The following is a 25,457-nucleotide window of genomic DNA, read 5'->3' on the forward strand; positions in this document are numbered from 1 at the left end:
GGGATAGTAGTTCAGGAAAGCTGTGTTCTGCTGTTGAAAAATTACCTTCAAACAGTGGCTATCCACTGTTGCTTTGTGGTGTGATTCTCCAGGGCGTACAATACTGTGGGATGTTCCCCCATGTTAAGGCAGTGTCTCTGGGAGCCATGGCATGACACCTGTCATCCCAAGCTATTGAGGAGGATAAAATTGGGAGGATCACAGTTCCAGGCCAGCCTATGCCAAAAAATTTGTGAGACCTCATCTCAATGGAAAAAAAGGTGGTTGTGGTAGCACTTGTCTGTCATCCCAGCTACAATGGGTAGCACAAAATAGAGGAGGATCACAGTTCAGGTGAGCTTGGGCAAAAAGTAAGACCATATCTCCAAAAATAACCAGAGTAGAAAGGGCAGGAGGTGTGGCTCAAGTGATAGAGCGCCTGCCAAAATATGCATATACATGTGTATATTTGTTACACCATGTTAATTGTACAAGGGTGTTTCATTGTGATTTTCCATACATATATAATGTACTTTGATCAAATTCAATGCAGTGTCTTAAAAGGGCTGCCCCAGAATGAGGTTGGAACCATTTTTGTTAAAGCTAGTCTCAAAAGTTTTCTTCTGATGGTCATTGATTTTGCCAAAATTGCCCTGTTCTTTAATGTATACTAACAGAATGTATTTTATAAATAAAATAGTATATCCTATCTTACATGGAGTACAGAAAATTAGCCTTTTTCCTTGCTTTCTGGACTAGAAATCCCTACTCTTTGATTCTTCATCTGTTAAAATTTTGTGTAATTTTCTCTTAACTTAAAAGAAATTATGAGGTCTGGGGATATGTTCAATGGTAGAGCATTTGCCTCATGTGCACAAGGCCCTGGGATTTATCCCAAGTGCCACAAACAAACAAACAAACACACCTAGGACGGGTGTGTTAGATGGGCCATGTAACGTCCCACACCCCTGGTTAATATTTTAGTGTATTTATTTTATCTGTCCCAAGGACATGTCCATTAGCATTTCCCACATTAAATCAAAGACTTCCTCAGGGAATGCAGGCTAGTCTGTCATATTTCCCTTGTTACATTGAAGTGGCTTTTGATCTCACTTCAAACTCACTTTTGTTAATTTGCCATCACTGAAGGAGCCCTCTGAGTGAAGAGCTAGGGAACTGGCTCTGAGATGTGTTGCATGTCATCAGTTAAACATGGTACTGTTGAAAGGTGCCTTTGGACTGGTTTCAGATGATCACCTGAGACATCTTACAGTGCAGGTTCCAGTTGGGACTCAGTAGGTGGAGCCTGACAGGCTCTGGTGATGCCCATGCAGCTGGCCTGTAAGCCACAGTTAGAGAGCCAGGAGCTAAGATGCTTTAGAATTCACTAAGTGCACCCTGCTTTTGTTCTGCTCTGGGCTGATCTGTGGGGAGGCCCTTCTCCCTCCACTACTTTGCTCAGTTCCTCATCCAGGCTGTTCAAGACTCCAGTTCTTTCATTAGTATGCTTGTGAGTTTCCCCAGACCTCTCCCTCTTACCACCACCACCAAATCAGGATACAACTTTTTTTTTTGTACTTCCTATTTGGTTGCCTTTACCAGCCAGTTCCCTGTTTGACAGCTCAGGTCTAGTGCTGTGCAATTCCTCCCTCACCATGGAGAATGGTGACTCCTACTTTTGAGATACCATGGGTCAACTGTCTTGACCTTACCTGGCTGCCCCCTTGGGGCTCCCTGAATACCAACGCCTTGGGTTCCCTGGGGAAAGGAAGAAAAGGCAAGACAGATCCAGAGTCTTCAAAGGAGTTCTCTTTGCTCAGTCCACATCACTCCACCCAGCTGACTGGAGAAATGCTGGGTTTGACTGAACAAATAATAGTAATTAAGATCCGTTTCCTGAACTGCCTCTCCCTTGGGCCTCATTACCTTCCAGCCCAATAACAGCTCATTCAGTGTGTGCGACAGCCTGGCTTTGAGTTTGACTTTGATGCTGGGGTACTGGCCTTCACAGTCTAGGGCTGATGGACGAGTTCTGTCTTTGTAGTTTTCAAAAGTAGAGGATGCATGGATCCTATGTAAGCCATGGTTTCTTTCATGAAGAAGACTGCCCCTGGGAAAACTCCTTAGACCCATACTTTCTTGCATAGCCTGATGAATAACTAATAGGAATGGGGTATGGTGGGAGGTTATTTTCATTTCTGTTGGTGTTTTGATAGAAATATGATTCCTTAGCTTGTTCATTTGGCCCTGCCTACCCCCGACCCTTTTTTTTTTTTTTTTTCAGTGTTGGGGATTGAACCTAAGGCTTCACTCATACATACTAGACAAGTGCTGTACCACTGAGCACACCCCTAGCCATGGCCTGGCTTCTTTTGCAAATGTATTTTAAGAACATTAACAAGTTGGGGAGTGCAAGGGGAGTTGATGTGTACCATAGTCTCTGCCAGCTGGTGCTGTCCAGGTGGTGTGTCTGTGAATACAAGTATCCTCATACGGGCTGTCTAGTGTTGAGTGCCAGCTGACCTTGAAATGAGGACCTGGATATTGGGTGCTGAGAAAATCAGTGGTGTCTGGGCAGTGCTGTAGTTGAAAAGGGCAATTAACTTGCAGTATTTGCTTGGGAAGAGTGTCCACTGATTTTTTTCCTTCCTCTTCAAGCTACAAGTGGGAGGAGTTGAATTTCAAGTATGAAAGGAAAAGAGATCTAAAAAGAAGTCTTCCTAAAGTTTTGAGGACTGATGAATGGTAAAGTTCACAGTGAAAAAGTGTTTTCTCAGCTGCAGGAAACCAGTGCAGCTGTTATTCCAAGAGAAAGCTGTCCAAGAGGCCCTTTCTTGTCACCGGCACCTTTCACCCAGGGAAGAGTGTGGTAGAGGGGTGAAGGCGACGCTGTGGAGGCTATGGTAGGTCTTTTCCTCCTCTTCTCCATTGGACCTGTTCTTGGGGCTGAACACTGGCACCATCCAGGTACAGTGGTGTTTTTCTAAATTAGAGGCCTGTTTTCTGACACTTCTGTTTCCAACTGATGTATTTACTTCTATGAAAATGTCACCGTTTCATTGGGCATTTTGTGACTCCTAAAATGTAAGCTATATAGAATCCTGGCTGACAAGAGTCCTCGCTGTTAGACTAAGCTTGAAAGATAATGCCATGTCACTGGGCAGTGGTCGGAGGTATTATTGTAAGTAGTAGCCAGTTTTTGTGGTGTGTGTATGGAAGAGTAGCTAGTAGTTGACCCTACATGTGGGTTGTGAGTGGTCTTCAGAGGAAGGGTGGGGGGGCGGAGTTCTCTGCTGCCTGCATCTCAGGAGGCGGGGGAAGGGAGGCACATCAGAAGTGGATGTTGATCAGCCTTAGCTGTAGGAGGCCGCTCAGTTTTCTGGCCACCCTGGTTAGCACATTGTTCACCAGCTTTTCATTTCAACTGTGTTGTGATGGAAACCATTCAAAATGAACTAGACTCATAGATTCTCACTGCCTTGTATTAGGATAAGCAGTGTTGTTGAAGTCTATTTGCCATGCCTTCAGGTAGCTATTTTGAATCCCGGTTAGTATATTGCACTGTACATACCAAAGCATGGAACCTAGAGGCTGAGTCATTAGTCAGCCCTCTTCCAGACTGCTGAGTTGTTTGTACCAGTGTGCTTTTTGCTCATCTGCTGGTTTGTAGCTGTGGTGCATCCTTATGTCTTATACCGGAGTTGTGCATAGAATTTTGTTTGTAGGGAAAGGTATCTGCGAAGGAAGCCCTTGGAACTGTGGCCCTTCTGAGCTATTAGGTCCTCCCCTGACTGAGAGCGGTGAAAGGAGCTTGTTTCTGTTCCCCATCCTAGAGCATACTTCTCCATTTTGTTGGCTCAGTGTTCCTATCACAAGCCTGGAAAGCACTTTGTGGCTTGGCAGGGGTTGGGGACTGGGCTGGCATGCAGCTCCTCTTGGAAAGGGTTTGCCAGGTTTCTCCACTGTGGCATAATCTCCATGACACAGTGAGGCAGATTTGGGGTGTAGTGTTACAGTAGCTGCCAGTTGATAAGCTGTTATTTGTAAAGTAGAACAAGCAGGATTCCACCCCGTCCCTTTTGGTGAGAATATTTAAAACTAATTAAAAAAAATGTTTTAAAAACAGTGAATATTTTCTTTTTTCCCACTTTCTTGCACTTTTCCATTTTGAATTTCATGGTTTCATTTTCTTTCATCCTTTTCTTCCAGTACTCAAGCTTATCTGCCTTTTGCCAGTCCTGTTCTTCGGCAAGTACTTGTTTATGTCAGTGGGCACAAATGAGTGTTCCAACTGCCTTGTTTTCTCCCTAGTGGAAAGGTAAAGATAGCTCTAGTTTGAGCATGTGACACACAGAACAACCTTTCCTACGTTGCTGGGGTGTTCTCCTGAGTTCAGACCCGGGTTTGGACTGTAGGATGTGAACCCAGACAGACATACTCCATAGCTCTTGCTCTTAAACCTTAAATTAGTGACTCTCCACTGGAGAGACATTCCTGATTGTCCTAAGATGCAGGGGAGAGGGAGGGTTACTGGCATCAAGTAGTATCAGGGATACTATCAAACATCCTGCAGGACATGACAGTCCCTCAACAAAGGGCCATCGCCCCCCAGTGTCATAGTGCTGAGTTTGAGAAACCTTGTTCTGAATGATCTGTCTCCTGGTAATGTTTGTTTTCTTTGAGCCCTGAGAAAGAGGGGGAACTAGTTTACCTTTAACCTTAAACCCTGTAGATTCTCTCTGTCGATATACTAAAATGTACAGTTGTCTCTCCCTGTCCATGGGGGATATGGTCAAGACTCAGAGTGGATGCCCGAAGTCACAGATGGTGCCAGATCTCCCACTGTCTTTCCCTCTGCCTCTCTCGCTCTCGCTCTCTCTCTCTCTCTCTCTCTCTCTCTCTCTGTCTCACACACACACACACACACACACACACACACACACACACACACACATTGTTTTTTCCTACCCATATATATGAATGTATCATAAAGTTTAGTTTGCAAGTTAGGCAAAGTAAAAAATTAACAATAAATAGTAATAGAAATAGACTGATTCTAACAGTATACTGTATTAAAAGTTACTTAAGGCTTATAAATTGTTAATTTCTGGAATTTCCCATTTAATATTTCCATGACTAAATTGAACCATGGGTAAAAAGCGACTACTGTTTCTGTGTGGTATTTTTTTTTTTAAATAAGGCATGCAAGTAGAGAAGGTGTTGTAATGGAATGATTGAAAGAATCCAGTATCTGAGAACAAAGAACTCAATAAACATTCTTTTGGTGCTAGAAGCAACTCTAATCTTGTGAGAAAAAAAACTACAAAAAAGGAGAGCAGTTCTGTCCAGGGTGCTATTGTAGCCCCAAAGTGGTCTGCTGGTTTCATGTGTGTTCGTAACCCATCCTTACCCTGTTCAGACTTGGTCCTGATGGTCAAAGGTCCTGAGTTGACCCTTGACTGTGCTTTTCATGGAAACATGGTTGAGGGTGGAAACTAGCATTTTCTAGAATATTGAAACCTGTGTGAGAAACCACCTGCAGAAAATTTCCCTCTGACAGCCCTCAGGATCCTTCTGCACAGCTACGGGAACCACTGTGAAGGTCTTGTGGCTTGGGGAGTCTCTGAACTCAAGAAGAAAACGTAAGAAACTGCGATAAAGGAAATAGAAGAGCTCATTTCTGGGTTCTACATATATATATGTATAGCTTCTTGTTCAATTTGTTGAACTTTTGGGTAGTTTTTTTTTTTTTTTAAGGCTGAGGATTGAGCAGATGCTAAGTGAGCACTAGCACTGAACTGTACCTCCAGCCCTCATTTCATTTTTAATTGCTTCAGATTTTACCAAGTAGAGGTTTATTTATATTAGTTAAACTCTAAAAATAGTGCAAGGGTTAAGGAGTTATTTTTTGCTTTGGTAAAAAACATGTAACAAAATTTATCATCTTTACCATTTTTAAGTGCATAGTGCAGTAGGAATTTCATTTTTTTTAATGCCTCAGTTATAGTGATGCACCACACTGACTGTTTTCTACCATAGCTGAAGTAGGCTTCATTTGCGTGCTGGCCGATTCACTTAACAAATATTTGCGTGCTTACCACCTACAAGATAGAGCAGGAATGCTGTTTTGTTTTCATCACAAACAGAAACTCGTGATAATATTTTTCTAATTATAAGATGTGCTTGTTGCCAAGTTCAGAAAATACATAATCACTCAGAATCCTACAACTCTGTTAACCACTGGTGATATATTGGTATATCCTTCTAGATTGTTTTTTGTTATCGTCTTTGCTGATCTATGTCTTGTTATATTTTTATCCCAAATACTACCATACCCTATGCTGTCGTGTTATACAGTGGCAATATCTCTCCGTGGCAGTCAGTTTTTGTGTGTAACTGGAATAATCATTTTGGTGGTTGTGTCATATTCTATAATATGGATCTGTCATAATTTAATCAGTACTCTTTTCATTGATCATCTAGGTTTCCTTTCTCAAACAACATGTAGGCAGTCATCAATATAGTTATTTTTGTTTTCTTGCTTAGTAAGGATAGAAATAAGGTCCCTGGTTCACTGATGCCTTCCCAGTAATGAACCCTGTGCATAGTAGGCATGAAATTTAATAAATACTGAGTGAATGAGTGGCCTGGTTATTTCCATAGGATTGGGAGTGGGACTTTTAATATGGAGCTTGGGTCCTGGGTGGCTGAGCTACTTGGTGTAAGGTTTAATAGAAGTCATCCAGGTCCCCGTGGTCAGAAGTTGCATGGCAGAGAGGAAGGGACATTGTGTCCTCAGATATGTTGAGTGCTTACTGTACATAGCAGGAAAGAAAAAGTGCTTTTTTCCTTACTTTCTCCTTCTAGCACAACTGGTCACCCTTCTGGAAAAAACAAAGTTTGAGGCTGACTTTAGGCTGTTCTAATCTCCTGTTCATTCTCTTATAAAAAGGAAGTAGAGCAGAATGACAGTCATCCAGATTTAAATCCTGGCTCTGTCACTTACCAGCTCTGTGACCTTAAGTTGCCTAAACTCTCTGAGCCCGCTCATCCCTGTTAAATAGGAGTGATAATAATAGGTAATATTAATAGTATTTGAACCTTGCAGAAAATAAGAGATTAATAAGTGTTAACTACTCTTAATTAATCATACTATATATTAAGTAAGCCTGAATAAGTTGCCTTGTATTTGTGTGGGATAAATCCACTGTAAGCTCCAAACCAGCCAACTCCCTAACACAGATGTACATGGAGTTTTCTATGGCACAATCATTTTGTGAATTAGGGGCCACCTGCAATGGCACTATTTGTGCAATAAGACACTCCTTTATTGACAGAGCTATTTTTGTTCTTCTCCTGACTTTTAAGTCCTATCATTTCATTGCACAGCTATCAATAAAGGACAGTACCTGGCAGTATGGTGGCACCCCCGCGCGCCCCCCCCTCCCCCCACTGCTCTCTTTTAGTGGGATAAGCTCTGTATAAGTGGGAAGCTGTGTCTGAGTTTGGGGTAGAGAGACACAAGCTGAAAATGTTGGCTGTGGGTTCAGAATTTCAGTGAACGTTGCTATTCCAAGCAGATCAAATCACTCGTTTCCTCTCTGCTGACCTTAGGGGGATGCATAGGTAACCCTAAAGCAGGAAGGAAAGTGGGGCTGGCTCAGGACAGTGGCATTGTGCATTATTGAAAGATGCAGAATCTAGATAAGGTTACAGCATAGAGAACATTGTCTTGGGTTCAGTTTTATGTCTTCTATAAAATTTTTCTTTGCTTTCCTTTATACCGTAACCCTCTAGCATGCTCAAGAACACCAGGGCTTCACTAATGCTAGGCGAGCTCTCTGTCACTGAGGGACCCTGCCCTCAGCCAGGATTATCATTTTTAAAGCTAACAAAAAATGTCTCTGTGTCTTTCCTCAGCTCTGCTAGAGCTCCTGTGTTTGCAGAAGTTGGGAAAACGGACTGAGGAAAGGGTGGTGTAAGATTTGAAGATTTCTTTCCTTTTAAGTTCTGACTTAATTTAGACATGCAAGCCGACTTAGCTACCCAGAACTCATTGCTGAGGGCAAACCCAAGCACTGATCTGAATCACAAATGTTTGGAATCATTCTTCTTGTGACAGAGTGTCCCAGGCACTCCTTGCCTCTAAGTGGAATGAAGGGGATGTGTTGCTGGGGCCATTTTCATGCCTGTGAATTACCATGCCACTGTGTGACACCATGGAGAGCAGAGAGCACATAGCACCAAGGTGGTGCTCCAGCACCTGGGATGCCAAAGGACATTTGGCTGCTCCACTTCTGAGCTCTTTCCTCTTTGATCCATTTTTCTCTCCATCTTGCTTTGGGGTTGACTCTGTGTGAGCCAACTGCTTTGTTTTTCAGCTTTTTTTTTTTTCCTTTTTTGCAGTGCTGGAGATGGAACCCAGGGCTTTTGCCCATGTTAGGCAAGCGCTCTGTCACTGAGCTATATCTCTAGCCTTTGGTTTTTTTGAGACAAGGTTTCACTATGTAGTTCAGGCTGGCCTTGAACTCAATGTGTAGACCTGGCTGGCCTTAAACTTATGATCATCCTGCCTCAGCCTCCTGAGTGCTGGGATTACAGGCATGTGCCACCACGCGTAGTGTGTCCCATTACCTCTTGCAGGGAGGAAGAATGTGGCACAGATGCTATTATTCTTTCTTCCTGTGCTGCTGGCCAAGTTCTTGGTGATCACTGCCTGTTCCAGCAGCCATTAGAGTCAGGTGGATGAGATCCACCATCCATTGTTTACCCAGTCTCCTTCAAATTACAGGTGAGGAAAGCCAGGACCCAGAGCTGCTGGAGTTAGAATCCAGATTCTCTGGTCTTAGACTCTTAGACTTTTGCCACCAGTCTGTCCTTTCTACTTGCTGTGGACTTCAGAACCTGGTAGTCAGGCCTTCAGAACTGTAAAAGAAGACTTGAGAGGGAGAGAGAAGGACTCATATGAGTAAGTACATGTTGTGTGTGTGCCCTGCTTATTCAGTGACACCTGTTGGCTTTCTTCCTGATGCTTTGCTGCTTCCATTTACTGGTGTTGGTCAGCTGGGATCTAGGTAATGAAGGTATTATGCTTTTTTTTTGTTTTGTTTTGTTTTTCATAACAGTAGTACCTGCCGTCACTCCCAGCCCTAGCTCATGGTTCTGTGAGCATTTTATCACAGGTCTCTAGCAGTTCTTGCAGGATATGCCTGTGAGGTCAGGGAGGGAGACTGGTGCTCACTTTTTGTGGAATGTGTGTTTGAGCAATGCACTGCTCCTTGGCTAAAAGAAGGGAGAAAACAGTGAGGGGGAGCCCAGGCCTCAGGTAGTACTAAGCAGCTGGCTTATCTTTCATTTTGACTCTTTGCCCAAGCAAAGATGAAGACCTTTTATTTCTGAAGCCTTTGCTATGTGTGAAGAATGAAGAACAGAATTGAGATGGGGGTGGGGAGGGAGTGACTTTGGGGAAAGTTACTGTTTTTTTTTTTTTTTCTAGTGTATTGGGGGAGGGGAAGGTTCTTCAGAAGGAAAGAAAATCATGTAAGTCCACACAACATTTGCAAGTGCTTTTATAGCAGTATGTTTAAACCTTGTTGATTATCTGAAGTTGTCAGATTTCTCTTTTATTTTTATTTTTATTGTAAGACTGATGCATGCACATGGTAAAAATCTGAGCAGATAGAAATAAGTATCTCCTTTCCTTCCCCACACGTAGGTCCATTCCACAGATGATCAACGAGTGGGTGGTCTCGTATCTCTCCACATGCCCCCCATGTGCCATGTGCAGACTATGTCAGGGCATGTGGCCTTTGTTAGTTGGCTGGGGCTGCCAGAATATAAAGTATCAACAACTATGGGGCTTAAATAACAGAAGTTGAATCTCTCACTTCTGCAGGGTAGAAGTCTTAAGAGCAGACTTGCTCTCTTCTGGGCTTGTCTTTTTAGCTTATAGATGGCCACCTCATGTGGTGGTCCCTCTGTGAGTGTCTGTGTCCTCATCTTCTTTTCTTACAAGGATACCAGTCATTGGGTTAGGGACTGTATCAGTGAGCTTATTTAACTTTAATCACTCCTGTCTTCACATAAAGTCACATTCTGAGTACTGGGAGTTAGCACTTCAACATAGGAGTTTTGAGGAGACATGTTTGGGCTCATTAAAAGAATAAGCTGACTTATTCTTTTAACAATGTTCCATTGCATAGATAGCCCATAATTCATTTGACGTTAGTCCCTGTAAAGCTGGAGAATAAGGCTTTTTCCAAAATCTCTGGTCTTTGTGAAAATGTATCTGCAGGATGAACTAGAAGGATTATAAGCATTGCCCTCCAGAAAGATTGTCTGGCTCCCTTTTTTTTTGGGAGGTCTGTGTTGGGGATCGAACCCAGGGTGCTTTGTGCCTGCTAGGTAACCACTCTGCTGCTGAGCTGTACTCCCAGCCCTTCTTACTCCCTTTGGCATATGTAACAGTTTCTTATGGAAACAGTAGCTACAAATTTCAGCCCTAATCCTCTTTGTGATCTAATGCTGGTGAGAGACTCTGAGTGCAGCTGGTGGTTTGTGGCCTTGGCCCCAGGGAGTGGGATTGCCAATGAGTGCTTTGTTTGAGCATTGCCATCATGACTTTACCATATATTATTCATTCAGTTTCCATTTATTCAGGCAAGGATGGGCAGGCATTGTTTTGTTCATTTATTATGATTAACTTTCAAAATTTAGCAGAAGACACAGAGATGTCCCATACATAGTCTGCCCTCACACATGTACATCCTCCCCCATGATGAACACCCTCCGCCAGAGTGGTACGTCTGTTGCATTTGGTGAACCTACATAGACATCTTCATCTTTCAAAGTCTGTAGTTTACATTTAGGTTCACTGATAAAGCTGTACGTTCCATGTTTATTTGTTTTTTAAGCCCTGACTTACCTGGCAAAAGGCTTATGCCCGCTGGAGCCAGGTTACAGCAAGATGCTGGCTCTTCTCTCCACACTTGTGGCAGTCCTGGAGTATGGCCGTCCAGGAACTGATTTCTAGTTTTGAAGGTGATCAGGATGAGCAACATGTTCAGGGTGATGAAGCTGTAAGTGGCAGGGGCTGGATGGGAACTTATTTTATTCTAAGTTAATGATCTTCCAGAAACATGTAGCGAGTCGGCATGACTGCAAGATTTTCCTGGAATGCTAACATTAGCATTTCTCTTGTGGATACTGTTTTGAATTTCCACCTGGTGCATGTATCAGTATCTAGCTGAAGATAGTGTGTTTGTTCCCTTACTTATTGGCAGTTTGTTTTGAAGAGTAACTTTTGGGCTACTAGAGGGAGGCTATGTTGAGTTGTAATTAATTTGAAATATGTGTGTGTACACACACACACACACACACACACACACCTTTATTATTTCTTTTTATATTAGTTCTGGGTTTAAACCTTTAAACCCACTGGTGCATATACTAAGCAAGTGCTCTAACCCAGCCCATCTCACACACACACACACACACACACAGACTTTACATATTTTTGCACTCACTATATAATAGAGTACTCTATACAATAGAGTAAAAGTGAAAAATAAAAAATTTGATCCATATAATGACATAACTTGGTGATGGAGTATGTCTTTATTATTTTCACACTTACCATAGTCACATCCTTTCTTCACTTTTTTTTTTTTTTTTTGAAGTTCTGGGGTTTGAACTCAGGGTTTGCTAGGCAGGTGCTCTACCACTTAAGCCACTCTCCAGTCCCCTTCTTCACTACTTGTCTGCCTTTAAATGTGTATATCTAACTCATTTTCCTTTCTGAGGAGATAATAAGTTTAAATATTGATTCTACAGTGGGAAAGTTCTAGTGTGGGAGGTATTAACTATGTGTTAGCTTTCTATTACTGTAACAAGTATCTGAGATAGTGAACTAACTAGTGAAGAGAAAAGGTTTGATTTGGCTCATAGCTGTGGAGACTTTGAGCCGTGATTTGGTGGCCCTGTTGCTTTGGGCCTGTGATGAGGAAGCACATCAGGATGGAAGTATATGGTGGAGCAAAACTGCTCACCTCATGGCTGGGAAACAAGGGAGCAAGAAGGGAGCCAGGGGCTCAATCCTCATCAATCACCTGAAGACCTCTCACTGGGCTTCACCTCTTCCAGTTTATAAACCATGCTGGGGACCAAGCCTAACCACATAGACCTTTGGAAGACACTTAAGATCCAAATTATTCAGACCACTTCTTAAATATTTCTTTTTTCCAAATAGGATAAGTATTTTTTTTTAAAATAACATTTGAATTTGAAGTACAGTAAGGCTGGTTACCTAAGACCCACATGGCTTAAAGAGCAACCAGTGAAGGAGGAAGTTGGGAAAGGTTTCAGACAGGCGGCAGAGAAGGAGGGACGAAGGGCACAGAAAATCAAGGTGCTGGGGAGAATTTGTGTGTCTGTGTGTCTAAAATTTTGCCACGTGAGTGGAAAGAAGTCAATAAAACTGGAGATCAAAAGTATGGATGAAAATACAGTCAGTAGTGTTAGGATCTGTCTTGTGTGATCCATTGACTCAGCCCAAGTAGAATATCTTCTTTTACAAAGCAGTGATGTAGTCTTATGAGTCAAGAGAAGTCTTTTGAGAAAGATGGCTTGGAAAATTGAACATAAGATGGGGAAGGGACACCAAATTTTGAAGTGGGGAAATAGTACTGAATGACAGAGGGCTCAAACAGTGGCAGTTTCCATGAAGTGAGTGAGACAGCGTGGGAAATGACTAGGTTTCTAAGCTCTTCTACACCATTGTAATTTGCCACCTTACTGTATACCTATGATCTAGACTCGTTGAACACCATGTTTATGATACAGCATTCTAACTGATGCTTGTGTTGAAGCCTTGCACAGTCCCAAACTTCCTTCCACTTCATTATCATGATACTGAATTGTTAGGACTTAGGTTTACTATAGAATACAGTGTTGGCACACACGTTCAGTTATAATGTGCAGCTCATGGTAATCTCTTTTGTAGATTAATGGTTAATGGAGCTCCTTCCCTGATGGTAGGTGTATCCAGCGAGGTCATCTGAGTATCCAAGAGATTATAGCATAAGCCTGTTACCACCTGTACTTTATAAATGAGAAGACCGAGTCTTGAAGGGGTAAATAACTTGTTTCTGGTCCACAGCTAGTAGGTGGGAAAGTCTGGCCACAAACCCAGATAGGCTGACCTTGAGCCTGAGCTGCTAACCATTGTGCTCTACCACCTTGTGCTTTAAGACCTATCGTTAAAAGACATGTCTGCCGTTAGTGGTACAGCAGGAGCTGGAAACTCACCAGTAGGCTTACCCATGAGGCTGTGGTAAATACTGCATGCGGAGGAGGCACCTGACCCTTTTGAACTTCAGGTTTTGGACAGGTGGATGATCGAAGGCACAGCATGTCCTACGTGCTCATCCAGTTCCTTCTTTGGCTCCAGATTTGGCAAGTTCTGTTCTTGGGCCCAACTTCTTATTTTTCATGTGCCTTCCTTATTTTGTCCTTTTTCTAGTTCTTGGCTCTTTTTCTTGCCCTTAGACAATCTCAGGGATCTTTGTTTTGTCTAAGATTAATGATCGTGGTACTTCTGAGGAACTGTGCCTTTCCTATTTATTATTGGCTATCTCCCAAACCATTAATACTCATCACTGAAGATGGTATCAGACCACTTCTGGCGAAAGCTCTGTCACACTCTTAACTCTTCTTCATGCCCTGTGGCAGGGTGCCTCAAAGGGTGGTCAGCTTGTATCTTGGAATGTTGACTTGCCAGCAGCTGGGGTGAATATGTATAAAATAATGGCTCAGTATGTGATGCCAACTTGGTCTCCTGAAATTTAATTCTAACTACGCAAGTTTAATGCAGACCCCACTGGTTAAGGGCTCAGTACCACAAGATTATCACCATTTCAGATGCCTGTCATAATTTGTCTGACTGGATGAAAATCAGGGTTCCTGCTATCCCCTCTTTGGGTTTTGTAATTTGATAAAATAGCTTACAGAACTCAGGAATGCTCTTTACTTAAATTTGCCTGTTTATTTTATTTTATTTTTTTTTCATTTTTCTTTTATTATTCATATGTGCATACAAGGCTTGGTTCATTTCTCCCCCCTGCCCCCACCCCCTCCCTTACCACCCACTCCGCCCCCTCCCTCTCCCCGCCTCAATACCCAGCAGAAACTATTTTGCCCTTATTTCTAATTTTGTTGTAGAGAGAGTATAAGCAATAATAGGAAGGAACAAGGGTTTTTGCTGGTTGAGATAAGGATAGCTATACAGGGCATTGACTCACATTGATTTCCTGTGCGTGGGTGTTACCTTCTAGGTTAATTCTTTTTGATTTAACCTTTTCTCTAGTACCTGTTCCCCTTTTCCTATTGGCCTCAGTTGCTTTAAGGTATCTGCTTTAGTTACTCTGCGTTAAGGGCAACAAATGCTAGCTAGTTTTTTAGGTGTCTTACCTATCCTCACCCCTCCCTTGTGTGCTCTCGCTTTTATCATGTGCTCAAAGTCCAATCCCCTTGTTGTGTTTGCCCTTGATCTACTGTCCACATATGAGGGAGAACATACGATTTTTGGTCTTTTGGGCCATTGCCTGTTTATTTTAAAAGATACAAATGAACAGTCAGGTGAAGGGGTATACAGGGAGAGGCCCAGAAGGATCCCAGATCCAGGAACATCCATTCTCATGGATCATATCCCCTTCCTGGCACATGGGTTCAGTCGTCAACTTGGAAGCTGTAAATCCCATTGATGAGGGTTTTGATGGAGATTCCATTATGTAGACATGATTGATGAAATCATTAACTCAACTTCCAGTTCCTTCCCCAGAAATGGGGGGAATGGGTGGGGCTAAGTTGCCAACTCCCTAAGTCAAATGGCTGATTTCCTCTGGCAACCAGCCCCTATCTTAAAGTGACCTGGGGATCACTAGCAGTCACTTCATTAGCATAAATTCAGGTTTGGTTTAAAGGGGCTTACTATAAATAGCGCAACACACTTCTCCTACCCCATCACCCTGGAAATTCTAGTGGTTTGAGGTGAAGACCACATATATATTTCTTGTTAAATTACAAGATCACTCTTTGAGAGGATGTTTGTGTCCTTTTCTAGTTGGCCTGCTGCTGTGGGTCTGCAGGCTGCTCCCTCTGCTGTGGCTGTTGCCCCAAGATCCGACAGTCGAGGTCCACCCGCTTCATGTACGCACTCTACTTCATCCTGGTCGCCATCCTCTGCTGCATGATGATGTCACCAACTGTGGCTAAGCAAATGAAGGAGCACGTAAGTTTGCCTCTGCAGCTCTTCCTCTTGATGATGTTCGATGAAGGTGTGTGGTAAATACATGATTTAGAGGTTGGGGTCCTGTGCCACCATGGTTTGTGGTACACTTGCTCTCTCTGAACCTTTCTGGCCAAGCAGACAAGCTGTTTAACAGCTTCATCTTTAGTAGTGGTATAGAAGCAACCTGATGTTTTTTGGTAGGGAATGTTTATACCAGAGGGTTGTGGGTTTGTCTTCCTTTGTTTATAGCTGCTTCTGATGAAATGGATAGGCTTTTCTTATAGACCTCTGCACTTTTTCCCTCATCATAAGGATAGCTGCCAGTATTTCAAGTAGGAGCTATCATAAACACTTAAATTGGCCTGCATGGGAAGAATGATACAGCTTAGGTAGTTCTGCTGAGTGGGCTCTAGGGTGAGTTTTAACCTTTCTGGGAAGATCACTTTGAGGGTGGTATCTCTAGTGGTGAGAGTGGATTTCCAGCCATGTCTTGGGCAGTGTGTGCAGATGTAGGCCATGCTTCTGATGCTCATGGAGACAAACATAAGGACCCTTTCCTGGGATTTCCCCCTTCTACCATTGTGTGTCTCCTGATCAGTTTGGGAGAAGAGGGTGGTTTGTGGTGTGGTGTGGTTTCAAGAACTCCAATAAATAATGGCATTCTTCCTCTCCTCAGTTTTGAACAAAGAGATTAAAATGCCAGCAGACAGATGACAAACATAAAGTGATAGGAGACAATGTGGCTTTATCTGCAATGAGGTGGGCTTCCTCCTCTCAACCCCTAAATGAGCCAGCCTGATCCAAGCTGGCATCATCAGCATGGATCAGGGCAGACTTCATCTGCCAGGACACAGTTGGCTGGGAAGAGAGCAGCAGTGTGTTGGTGAGGGCAACTCTTCTCCCAGGAAAAGCAAGACAGAAAAGTATATCTATCCAAACCCCACTTCCCCTAGAAACTTAGCACTTAGCCTTGCATTCTCCTGGGGCTGACCAGTGAGGAGGTGGAGAGAAACCAGAAGAAGGCTGTAATGTCACTGCGTGTCCTGCACGGTGAGAACAGCCTTTGCAGGGCAACTCCTGGGGAAGCTGTCTCCCCAACCTTGTGCTCAAACTATGACTGTTTTATACTCAAGTTGTTTAAAGCAAACATTCTCTTTATTTCTTTTCTCTCTCTCTCTCTCTTTTTTTTTTTTTTTTTTGCAGTGCTGGGGATTAAGCCCAAGACCTCACACATGCCAGGCAAACACTCTTCTACTAAGTAATACGCTAGCCCAAAACAACCATTCTCTTAAAAGCAATAAGTATGTTTTTATCCATTAGTTAGAGTAGGCCCTTTGAATCATTTGGTTGAGTGATGCATTTATGACTGTAGTTGTATGGTCTTGAATATAGTAGAAACTATTGTCAAAACCTGTGAAATTTGGATTCTCTAATTGCTTTAAACTCAGGAAGGCACTGGAGTGGGAGCTATGGTATGTTCAGATGAGAAATGAAGCTAGTCATTCAGAAGAGAAGATATGGACTCCCCTGAGGCTCCAATTAGGTAGAAGTTAATAATTGCTGGATAGGAGTGAAAGTTTGCTTTCATTCTGCTGTGAAAGTTTGGAGACAGGGAGGGCAAGGATTCATGCTACCTTTTGGGCTTATACCAGGCCTGGTTCCGTATCCATGTGTTTGCCTCTTATTCTAATCATGGCTTAACCTAATATGTTTGTGGCAAGAAGTTCTAGAACTAGAATACTGAAGGGGGTAGATTTTGACTCTTAACTATGAAGGTCTATTTAATCTTCCATTTACTACTTGTTTGTTTTTTGCTCTGCCGAGAATTGAATCCAGGCCCTCACACTTGCCGTGCAAGTGCTTTACCTCTGAGCTACATCTCCAGCTCTCCATTTACTACTTTTGATTGTCCAATAGTATAATGTTCTCTTCTTAAATCCAGTAAGCAGTGAGTTAATGAACCACTGTGGTTCTGTGGTGGGAACTCTGTGTCCCAGATGTCTGTGGTATGATCGCTGCTCTTAAGAAGTTTTTAGCCCTGGTAGAATTAAAGGCTTGGATCCAAAAGACAAAAATCTGTAACTATACAAATGTATATTATCTCTTAGAGGTGAAACATTATCATTGAAGGTAGAGGTAATTTGGAAGCCTAAGTATGTGTTGTAGGAGATGAATTTCATAATTTAAACATCCAATTACCATCTAAGTAACCTGCCCCAGCAAACAGTTCTTAACAATTGTAGCCAGTATGTTTTTTGACTATTGGTAGTGCATTCAAGAAATAGAAGATGCTGACTGGTATCGCGAGGGCAGGACTTATGGAAGAAGTGACTTTTGTAAATAAGTATTTTAAGAGCTGATATGTATTAGATACACCACACGCCAGATTTTATTTTATTTATTTTTTTTATTTTATTTTTTTTCATTGTTCTTTTATTATTCATATGTGCATACAAGGCTTGGTTCATTTCTCCCCTCTGCCCCCACCCCCTCCCTTACCACCCACTCCGCCCCCTCCCTCTCCCCACCCCCAATACCCAGCAGAAACTGTTTTGCCCTTATTTCTAATTTTGTTGTAGAGAGAGTATAAGCAATAATAGGAAGGAACAAGGGTTCACGCCAGATTTTAGTTTGGGCAGTTTATCTGTGTCTTCTTTCTTCATCACTGCTGTACTTTGCCTAACAGGTAGAAACTGTCATCTCTGCTCTGCAGATAAGGAAATGAAAGCATTGTAAGTCATTTTAGTACTTTGTCCAGGTCTCCAGCCTCTCAGTGATACAGTTGGGGAACATTCCTTGGTGGAATATGTTCTTAGCTATGGGGCAATGTGGCTAGAGAGGAGGAGAAAAGGCAAGGATAAGGCATGTACAGAATAGGTTGGAGACAAGATGGGTGAAATAACCTAATTTCGCAGGAATTTTAGTGCTGAGATGATGTGTTAGAACATGGTCTGGTGACAAATGGATTCCGAGCATCATGGAAACAGGGAGAGATTTAGGGAGGTGAGCCCTGCATGGGTTGTAAGTGTGATTTGGGGTCAGAGAGCAGATAGGAGAAGAAGGGAAGGGGCAACTCTGATGCCCACCAGGGGCTTTTGTGCCTGAATGCACTATTTAATAGTGGTTAGGCTGGGCTTCCTGCATAGGGGATGAGGTCCCTGTGGCTGAAACCAATCCTTTCCCCCCCTTGCAGGGGGAGCCATCTGGTCACAAAGTCAGCTTGTTTCTTGGCCTTGGAAGGAGGCTGACTTCATCCTCAGGCAGTGTATGAGTCTGGTGCTGAAAGATCCCCTTGTGGGATGCACACTGGGTTTCTGCTGGAGTCCTTACCCCCTTTGTTGGCCTGTGGAAATGTTTGAGGGTGAGATTGGCAGAGGGAAAAGAACTGGACTCTTGTCATGGCCTGGATGGGGGTGTGTTATTGCCTCCTACCTTGCATTCTCGCTTCTGGGAAGTGGACAGGCCCTGTCAGAGTCACATGGCTTTGGTATGTGGGTGGTGAACACCAGGGCAGCTCTTGTTCAGTTTTTCTTTGGTTTCAGAATGTGGCCTATGTGTAAGACTCGCTGAGAGGGGACTGCAGGAGATGCCAGGCCAACTTCATCTTGCTTTTCACCAGGGAAATTCCTCTTTCCCATGAAAACTTTGGTGTGCAGAAGGCTTTCCTGCACAGGTTGAACAGGGCATGGTTGCAGCCTTCTCTTCGAGAAAATTTCCCATCTCACAACATAGGAGCTACTTTTTTCCAGGCTATTCTTGCCATTCACCCTGTAGTTTAAACAGGTACAAACTTGAGATATTTGCTGTCTAGGGCATTTAAATTGATTTTAGAATGTAGAACATGAAGGGAAAAAAAATGAGTGAGAGAGTAAGGTATCCTGACCTGCACTGCTGCATGCAGATCTAACTGCTGGGTTTGGAGACAGAAGGGTGACAGTTGAGATTCAGGTACTCTGGAAGCTCCGTGGACATTTGGGAGGGAGAAGAAAGGAAGGTTCTTGTTTCTTAGGGAGTCAGAGCCTCTAGATCCCTGCCTGCATGGAGGGGGAAGGACAGGTGACCTGAGAGGTTCAGGCTTTCTGGGAAAGCTTGCTGTGCCCTTACGTATTCCTAACACAAAATATCCTCGATCCATTCTCTTCCTCCCATATTCCACTTGATCCCTGGGGTGCTCTGATTCATTGAGATGTCTGAGATGATTGAATTTTTTGTATTTTAAGTTTTTCAAAACCAAAACACATTACAAACTACACTGTATTGGAGTGTACATGGCATAGGAGTGCAGAATGACTTCTAATCCTGAAGACTGGTTTTTGTGGTGGTGTTTGTGTTGGTTTTAAATTTACATTGCAAAGAAGTATTCATTGTATTGAGAGGAGCATTTACTGTGACCTTTATTTTTAGTGCAATGTTTTTGTGTCCCTTCATTCCTTTCAGAAGGCATTATGTTTTGCTTGCCATCTTGTTTGGCCTCTTCTGGAAACTTATTTTATTTTTATACATTATTTTTGCCGGCGGGTTTGAGTAGTTTTTCTTTGAGTGGGTAGGTATGTAGAAGCCATACTGCCTTGGTTAGTTACTCTAGCCCTAGATGAGAAGAGCTTTTTGGTTCTTTTCAGCACAGGATGATCATGTTACAGGGTAAAATGGCTTCACGGGAACCTAGGATGGGACTGAACGGGACCCAGGTGTGAAGGGGGCTCCTGACTGTTTTCTCCTCAGTATCATAAAGCAGCTCTTCAATTCTGCTGTCTCTCTGACCTTGATAAAAGTTAGCCAGGCTGATGATTAGTACTGTCCCCACTCCCGACTCAACACCAGGGCCACAGCCAGAGATCACAGACAAGCCTAGATCAGACACTTGGCTATTCCTAGCCAAATGCACAAATTTACCTGCAGACTCTTTGTTTGGCTAGCAGATTTTTTTTTACTGTTTATATTTGACTGCCTTTAGAAGAGGCTGGCAGGCTGTAGTGAGGTCCCCAACCCTTGGTGTTTACTTGAATCATATCTCATAAGTTACCTAACTTCCTGCTCCCAAAGAAAAGCATTTGCAACTTCTTGAGTAGTTTAATAATCTTGAGGTCATAAGTTCCTGAAAGATCTGTCAATGTTAAAGTGGACACCAGCACTGTCTTATTCCACCCATCAGGATGGGGAATAGGGAAGTAAGTTGCAGATTGTGCTAGTGTACACTTTGCAACTCTACTGAGACCCAAGAAGCCCTTTCTCTCTTATACCAAGTCTGTCCCTTGCTTGCTAGCATTGGGCATTTTCATCCAAGAACTATTTAGAAATTGTTCTGATCCTCTTTGTCTCCTTGACTCAATGGAACATTCAGCTACAGCCTACCTTTACCTGTTCATGTGGGATGGAAGTGAAACACTGTAGATCTAAACTAGGTCTTTCTCCCCTAGGTAGCATTTGTCATCTGTCCTTTTTTTATCTTTTTTTTTTTCTTAATCTTAAGGGTTTAAGTGCGTACTCTACCTACAATTTCTGCATTTATTATGAAGCGCAAAAGCCACTGGCGAAGGGCAAAGGTCCTTCTTTGGTGAATGTTGAAGTTGGTAACTGTGGTTTTAGGCTCTTTGAATAAAAGCTCAAAGTATTTTTCTCTTTATCCAGAAATTTCAGTCTCTCAGGACACATTCCATAGGGGTGAGATAGATATGTTTAGTCTGTATATCTGTTATTTACGCTTTCACTATTGCCCTCATTGGAGGAGATGTGCTAGAGGGAAATTCCTGTGTGTTAGTTGTATTGAAAGAAGATATATGGAAAGAAGTGAAAATGAACTAAAGAATTATTTGTAGTCCCAAGGATGGGACACAATTGACTCACTAAGAAAAAGTCATAGTAGGGCATGTAGCTTATGGGTAGAGCACTTACCTTGCACACATGAGGCCTTGTGTTTGATCCCAGTACTGCAAAATAAATCAGTAAATAAATAAGTAGGTAAGAAATAAGTAATAACCTACTCTGTAAGGTTTTGTGAAAATTCAGTGATTTTTATCCATGAGAAATGTTTGGAACAATGCCTATCAAATGATTCCTCAGCAGCGTGTGACCAAGTTGACATCTGTAGCATCAAACAAGTCTTTGATTCTAATTTTTAAACAGCCTTGCTGAGATATAATTCATATGCCATATAATTGACCCACTTCAAATATACATTTCGGTATCTTTTAGCATAGTCACAAAGTTAGGAAGCCATCACCACAATCTCATTTTAGAACATTTTTTGTCACTGATAAAGAAACTTTATTCATTGGCATTTGGTCCACTCTTCTTCCCAAGTCCCCCCAGCCCTAGGCAGCCGCTAATGCATTTTCTTTCTGTATGAATTTGCATATTTTAGATTCATATAAATGGGGTTATACAATGCTGTAGTTTAAATGGGTTCCCCAAAAGTTCACATATTGGGAACTTAATCCCCAAATTCATGATATTGGTATTTGGAGGCAGGGTCTTTGGGAGGTAATTGGGATAGTTGGGGTAAGGTTCAGGCCCCCTATGGTGGCACTGGAGCTTTTACAAGAAGAGGAAGAGAGACCTGAGTTAGCACGCTTGCCTGTCTTGCTCAGTACCATGTTAAAATGCAGCAGTGTTGGGGCCTTTAACTGGCAGCCCACCTAGCCTAGAAATCAGCTATAACTGGCATGACCCTTGGGTAACCTCGTGAAGAGGAAGATAGCCTTGAAACAGGGTTGTAAAACATGGTAAACTGTCAATTAAAAGCTGTAACCTCGGACAGAGCTGTGTAGAGATGAAAGGCACCATGCAGAGATAAGCACCCATTCCTGCCTTTCTTTGTCTCCACTTGTAAATAAACTTTCCAAAGCAGAACTCCCTGCTGTTCTTATCTAAACCTTAGGTTTCTATTCCTCTACTAGCCCCTAATTTATGGGCGAACACTTTCCTTGTAACCTGATAAGTAAGCCTCTGGTGTTTCCCCAGTTCCCAATAAATAATATTACCCCACCACCAGGATATGGGCAAGATCAGGATGTGGGCAAGATCAGGAAAATGTGACCCCAGTGGCATGAGGAATTCCTATGTGACGATGATTGATGCTTTAAAGAGTATAAGATCTGCTTAAACTTTTCTCTCAGGGTCCTTGCTGAAACCTGCTGCGTCAGGCGGATGCTTGGACCCTAGCTGGCTAGAAATAAACCTCACCGTGTGACCTCCTTTGTCTCGAGTGTCCTTTGTCCTCTCAGAAGGTGGCCGGCCTTGTACCCTAACACAAGAAAGCCCTCGCCAAATGCTATGCTCTTGGACTTCCCAGCCTCCAAAAACATGTGCTAAATAAACTTATTTTTTGTAAATTACCTCGTATCAGGTATTTTCAACAGAAAACAGACCTTTTTTCTTTCACTTAGCATGTTTTCAAGATGCATTCATGTAGCATATATCAGTACTTTGTTCCTTTGGATGTCTGAATAATATTCCCTTGTATAAATATACCATTTTTATTTATTCATGCATCATTTGATGGACTTTTAGGCTGTTCCCTTTGACTCATACAGTGCTGCTATGAACATTTGTGTACTAGTTTTTGTGTGGACATAAATTTTCATTTCTTTTGGGTCCATATATTTAATCTTTCTTTTTTTTTAAGGGGGGGCGGTACTGGGGTTTGCACTTCTAGTCTTGTGCTTGTCAGGCAGATGCTCCACCAAAGCCACACAACCAGCCCTTTGTTTCACCTGCCTTAGGATTTTCTAAAGCAGCACCATTTTCCAACCCCACCCCTACATGGGACATTCATAATAAATTAATGCGTGAAGGTTCAAGTTTCTCCACACATTCTCCAACGCTTACTGTTTATCTTTTCATGCCTGCCATCCTGTTGTGTGTGGTGTCATATCGTTTTTTGTCTGTGCTTGAAATGCTGCTCTGCGTCCTCTTTGCTTGCTTTCCCTAGGGCAGCCCACTTGTTTGTGGCTTTGATTATCCTCTGTACGTCACTGCACTCAGAACAGCACTAGAGACACTGATAGATTCTTTCTCCCTTCTCGATCCCATTTTTACATGCAGTGCTGACTGAAGACTTTCCCCAGACAGGACACAAGTATTAAGTTTTCACTCTGCATTCTAATCAATCATGGCTTGACCACGCCAGGCTCCCTCCTTATGCACTTCATTTACCTTATTTGGACTTGGATACTTCCTGAATGTTTCCAGCCTCCCAGATAACCGATCCCCATGCTACTTCATTTTTCTCCCAGATAATGCCCCATTTCCAAATTCTGGGGTCACTGTCAGTGAATACAGAGGGTACTAACCTTAGGAACGACCTAGATTTCAAAAGACTATTTTTAAGTACATCTTTTAGTCAGTTCAGAGTGACATTTTATAATACTTCAGTAGTTCCTGGAGTTGACAGCTTTCATCCAGCATAATTTGGTAGATGAGCTGTCTATCAAATGTACTTCATGGGACTATGAAGTATAATAGGAATGCTCCTCCTTGTGCTAGTCCTGGGGATCCAAAATATCAAAGCCATGGTCTCTACCTAAAGGATCTGGTTAACAAGCTGAGTGGAGAAAGGATTCAGCTCACATTTGTGATAGGTGACAGCAAATACCACGCAGTATTCAGTATTATACAGACAGAAATAGTGATCTATTTTGATGATATAATTTCAATATCTTGTTAGGATTTTTTTAAAGTGCTAACCTAGCCAGCCAGTCACTTGACAAATGAGAGGTCATGGCCCAGGAAGTGACATGGTTTGTTCAAGGCCAAGACACCAGGTACAGCTGAGACCCAGATCCAGGACAACTGGCCTGACCAGTGCTTTTCTGCTTATGCCACTAGGTTTGCTTTGTTGGGCCAATGCTCATGGAAGTACCAGTGGAAACCTTTTAGGAACATAACCTTTTTGGAATTCCTAAGGGTTCCCTGGGCCCAGTGGCACGAAGTACTCAGGCTAGAAGGAGCATCGCCTGGGACACATCTTTCCCACCTGCCTCCTTTCTGTCCTCATGGACAAAAACTGAACTCAAAGGAGGACTGTTACTTTGAAGTGAAAAACAGGGCAGCCACAAACCTAGTATTTGTTTTAACAGTGGCTTTGCATGTAAAATAGAACCTGCCCACAGGTTGTGTTTGGTGTAACCATCTTTTTAAAGCAAACAAACATCAGTGCTGAAAAATATTCCACTTTGATCCAAAATACTGTGTAGCTTGTCACAGAATAACAGAACACAGAAGAATAACAGACATTCATGCCGAAACTGGAATGTCTGGCTCTGGTTTTGAATTTGGTCTTTTACTGGTTGAATGTGCTGTGCACCAAGACCTAGTGACAAGGGGTGTATTAGGCATATTGAAGCCCCTGGTAGAACTCTGCATTCTCAGCAGCTGCCTAACTGCTTTTGTGTTAGAATAATGTCAAATTAAAAAAACAGTTGCTGGCCCAGTTGTTTGCTGCTGGAAGGTTTGTTTTGTTTTGTTAACCCAGCTGAGATAGAGTACTTTTCAAAAGTTCCCTTCCTGATCAGCAGCTGAGTTCACTGTACTGTTGTACCTTATTATATGTGTCAAGCATATCAGAAGAAAGTTTTTTGAGGTGAAAAGTAGGTTTAGGTTGTCAAACATGAAGACCATGGTAGAACACTGAGGGCCAATCAGAGTTTGCCTGTGAGGAGCTGCCAGTGAGGTTCTGCCTCTTAAACCCTCTGGGCTTTCTCTCCTGCCAGAGTGACTCCAGTTCTTCTTAAAGCAATGAAGGGAGGGAATGATGAGAGGTGCAAATGGGAGGATTTTTTAAAGGCATTTTTCTGTGACCCTCAAAGGCATCCGTTAAGTGATCATCTACAGATGGGCGTGAATGAACCTGCCCGTAAATAGAACACAGGAGCTTACAGTTGGAAATGAACATGGGTAGTTGTAAAAACACAGCCAGAGGGAGCAAATAGTGTAGCAGAGAATAAAGTAAGATGAAGTAGCATCAAAATAATAGGAACAGGAAACAGTGCATAAATACTGTGGCTGTGGTAGTTTTCCTTATCCAGGGTTTTGCTTTCTGTGGTTTTGGTTATCTGGGGTCAACTGAAGTCCAAGAAAACCTAAATGGAAAATTATAGAAATGAACAATTCATATGTTTTAAACTGTGCACTGTCCCATTCTGTCCTGCCTGGGACATGGATCATCCTTTGTTCAGCATGTCCACACTGTACA

The 25,457-nt window shown here is 42.6% G+C and overlaps 1 protein-coding gene across 4 annotated transcripts in view; it reads left to right on the forward strand.

Moving 5' to 3' along the window:
- The window catches only part of Serinc5 (serine incorporator 5), a 98,613-nt gene that overhangs the window by 33,069 nt on the left and 40,087 nt on the right, over window positions 1-25,457 (forward strand). For 3 of the 4 annotated variants that reach the window (XM_074077216.1, XM_074077218.1, XM_074077215.1), the window contains exon 2: window positions 15,098-15,265. In XM_074077216.1, the coding sequence (XP_073933317.1) occupies window positions 15,098-15,265 (168 nt within the window). Of the gene's footprint in view, window positions 1-8,791; window positions 8,948-15,097; window positions 15,266-25,457 lie in introns of those variants that run through there. The other variant, XM_074077217.1, reaches the window with a different exon arrangement.

This window comes from Castor canadensis, chromosome 6 (assembly GCF_047511655.1).
Source record: "Castor canadensis chromosome 6, mCasCan1.hap1v2, whole genome shotgun sequence".
NCBI lineage: Eukaryota > Metazoa > Chordata > Mammalia > Rodentia > Castoridae > Castor > Castor canadensis.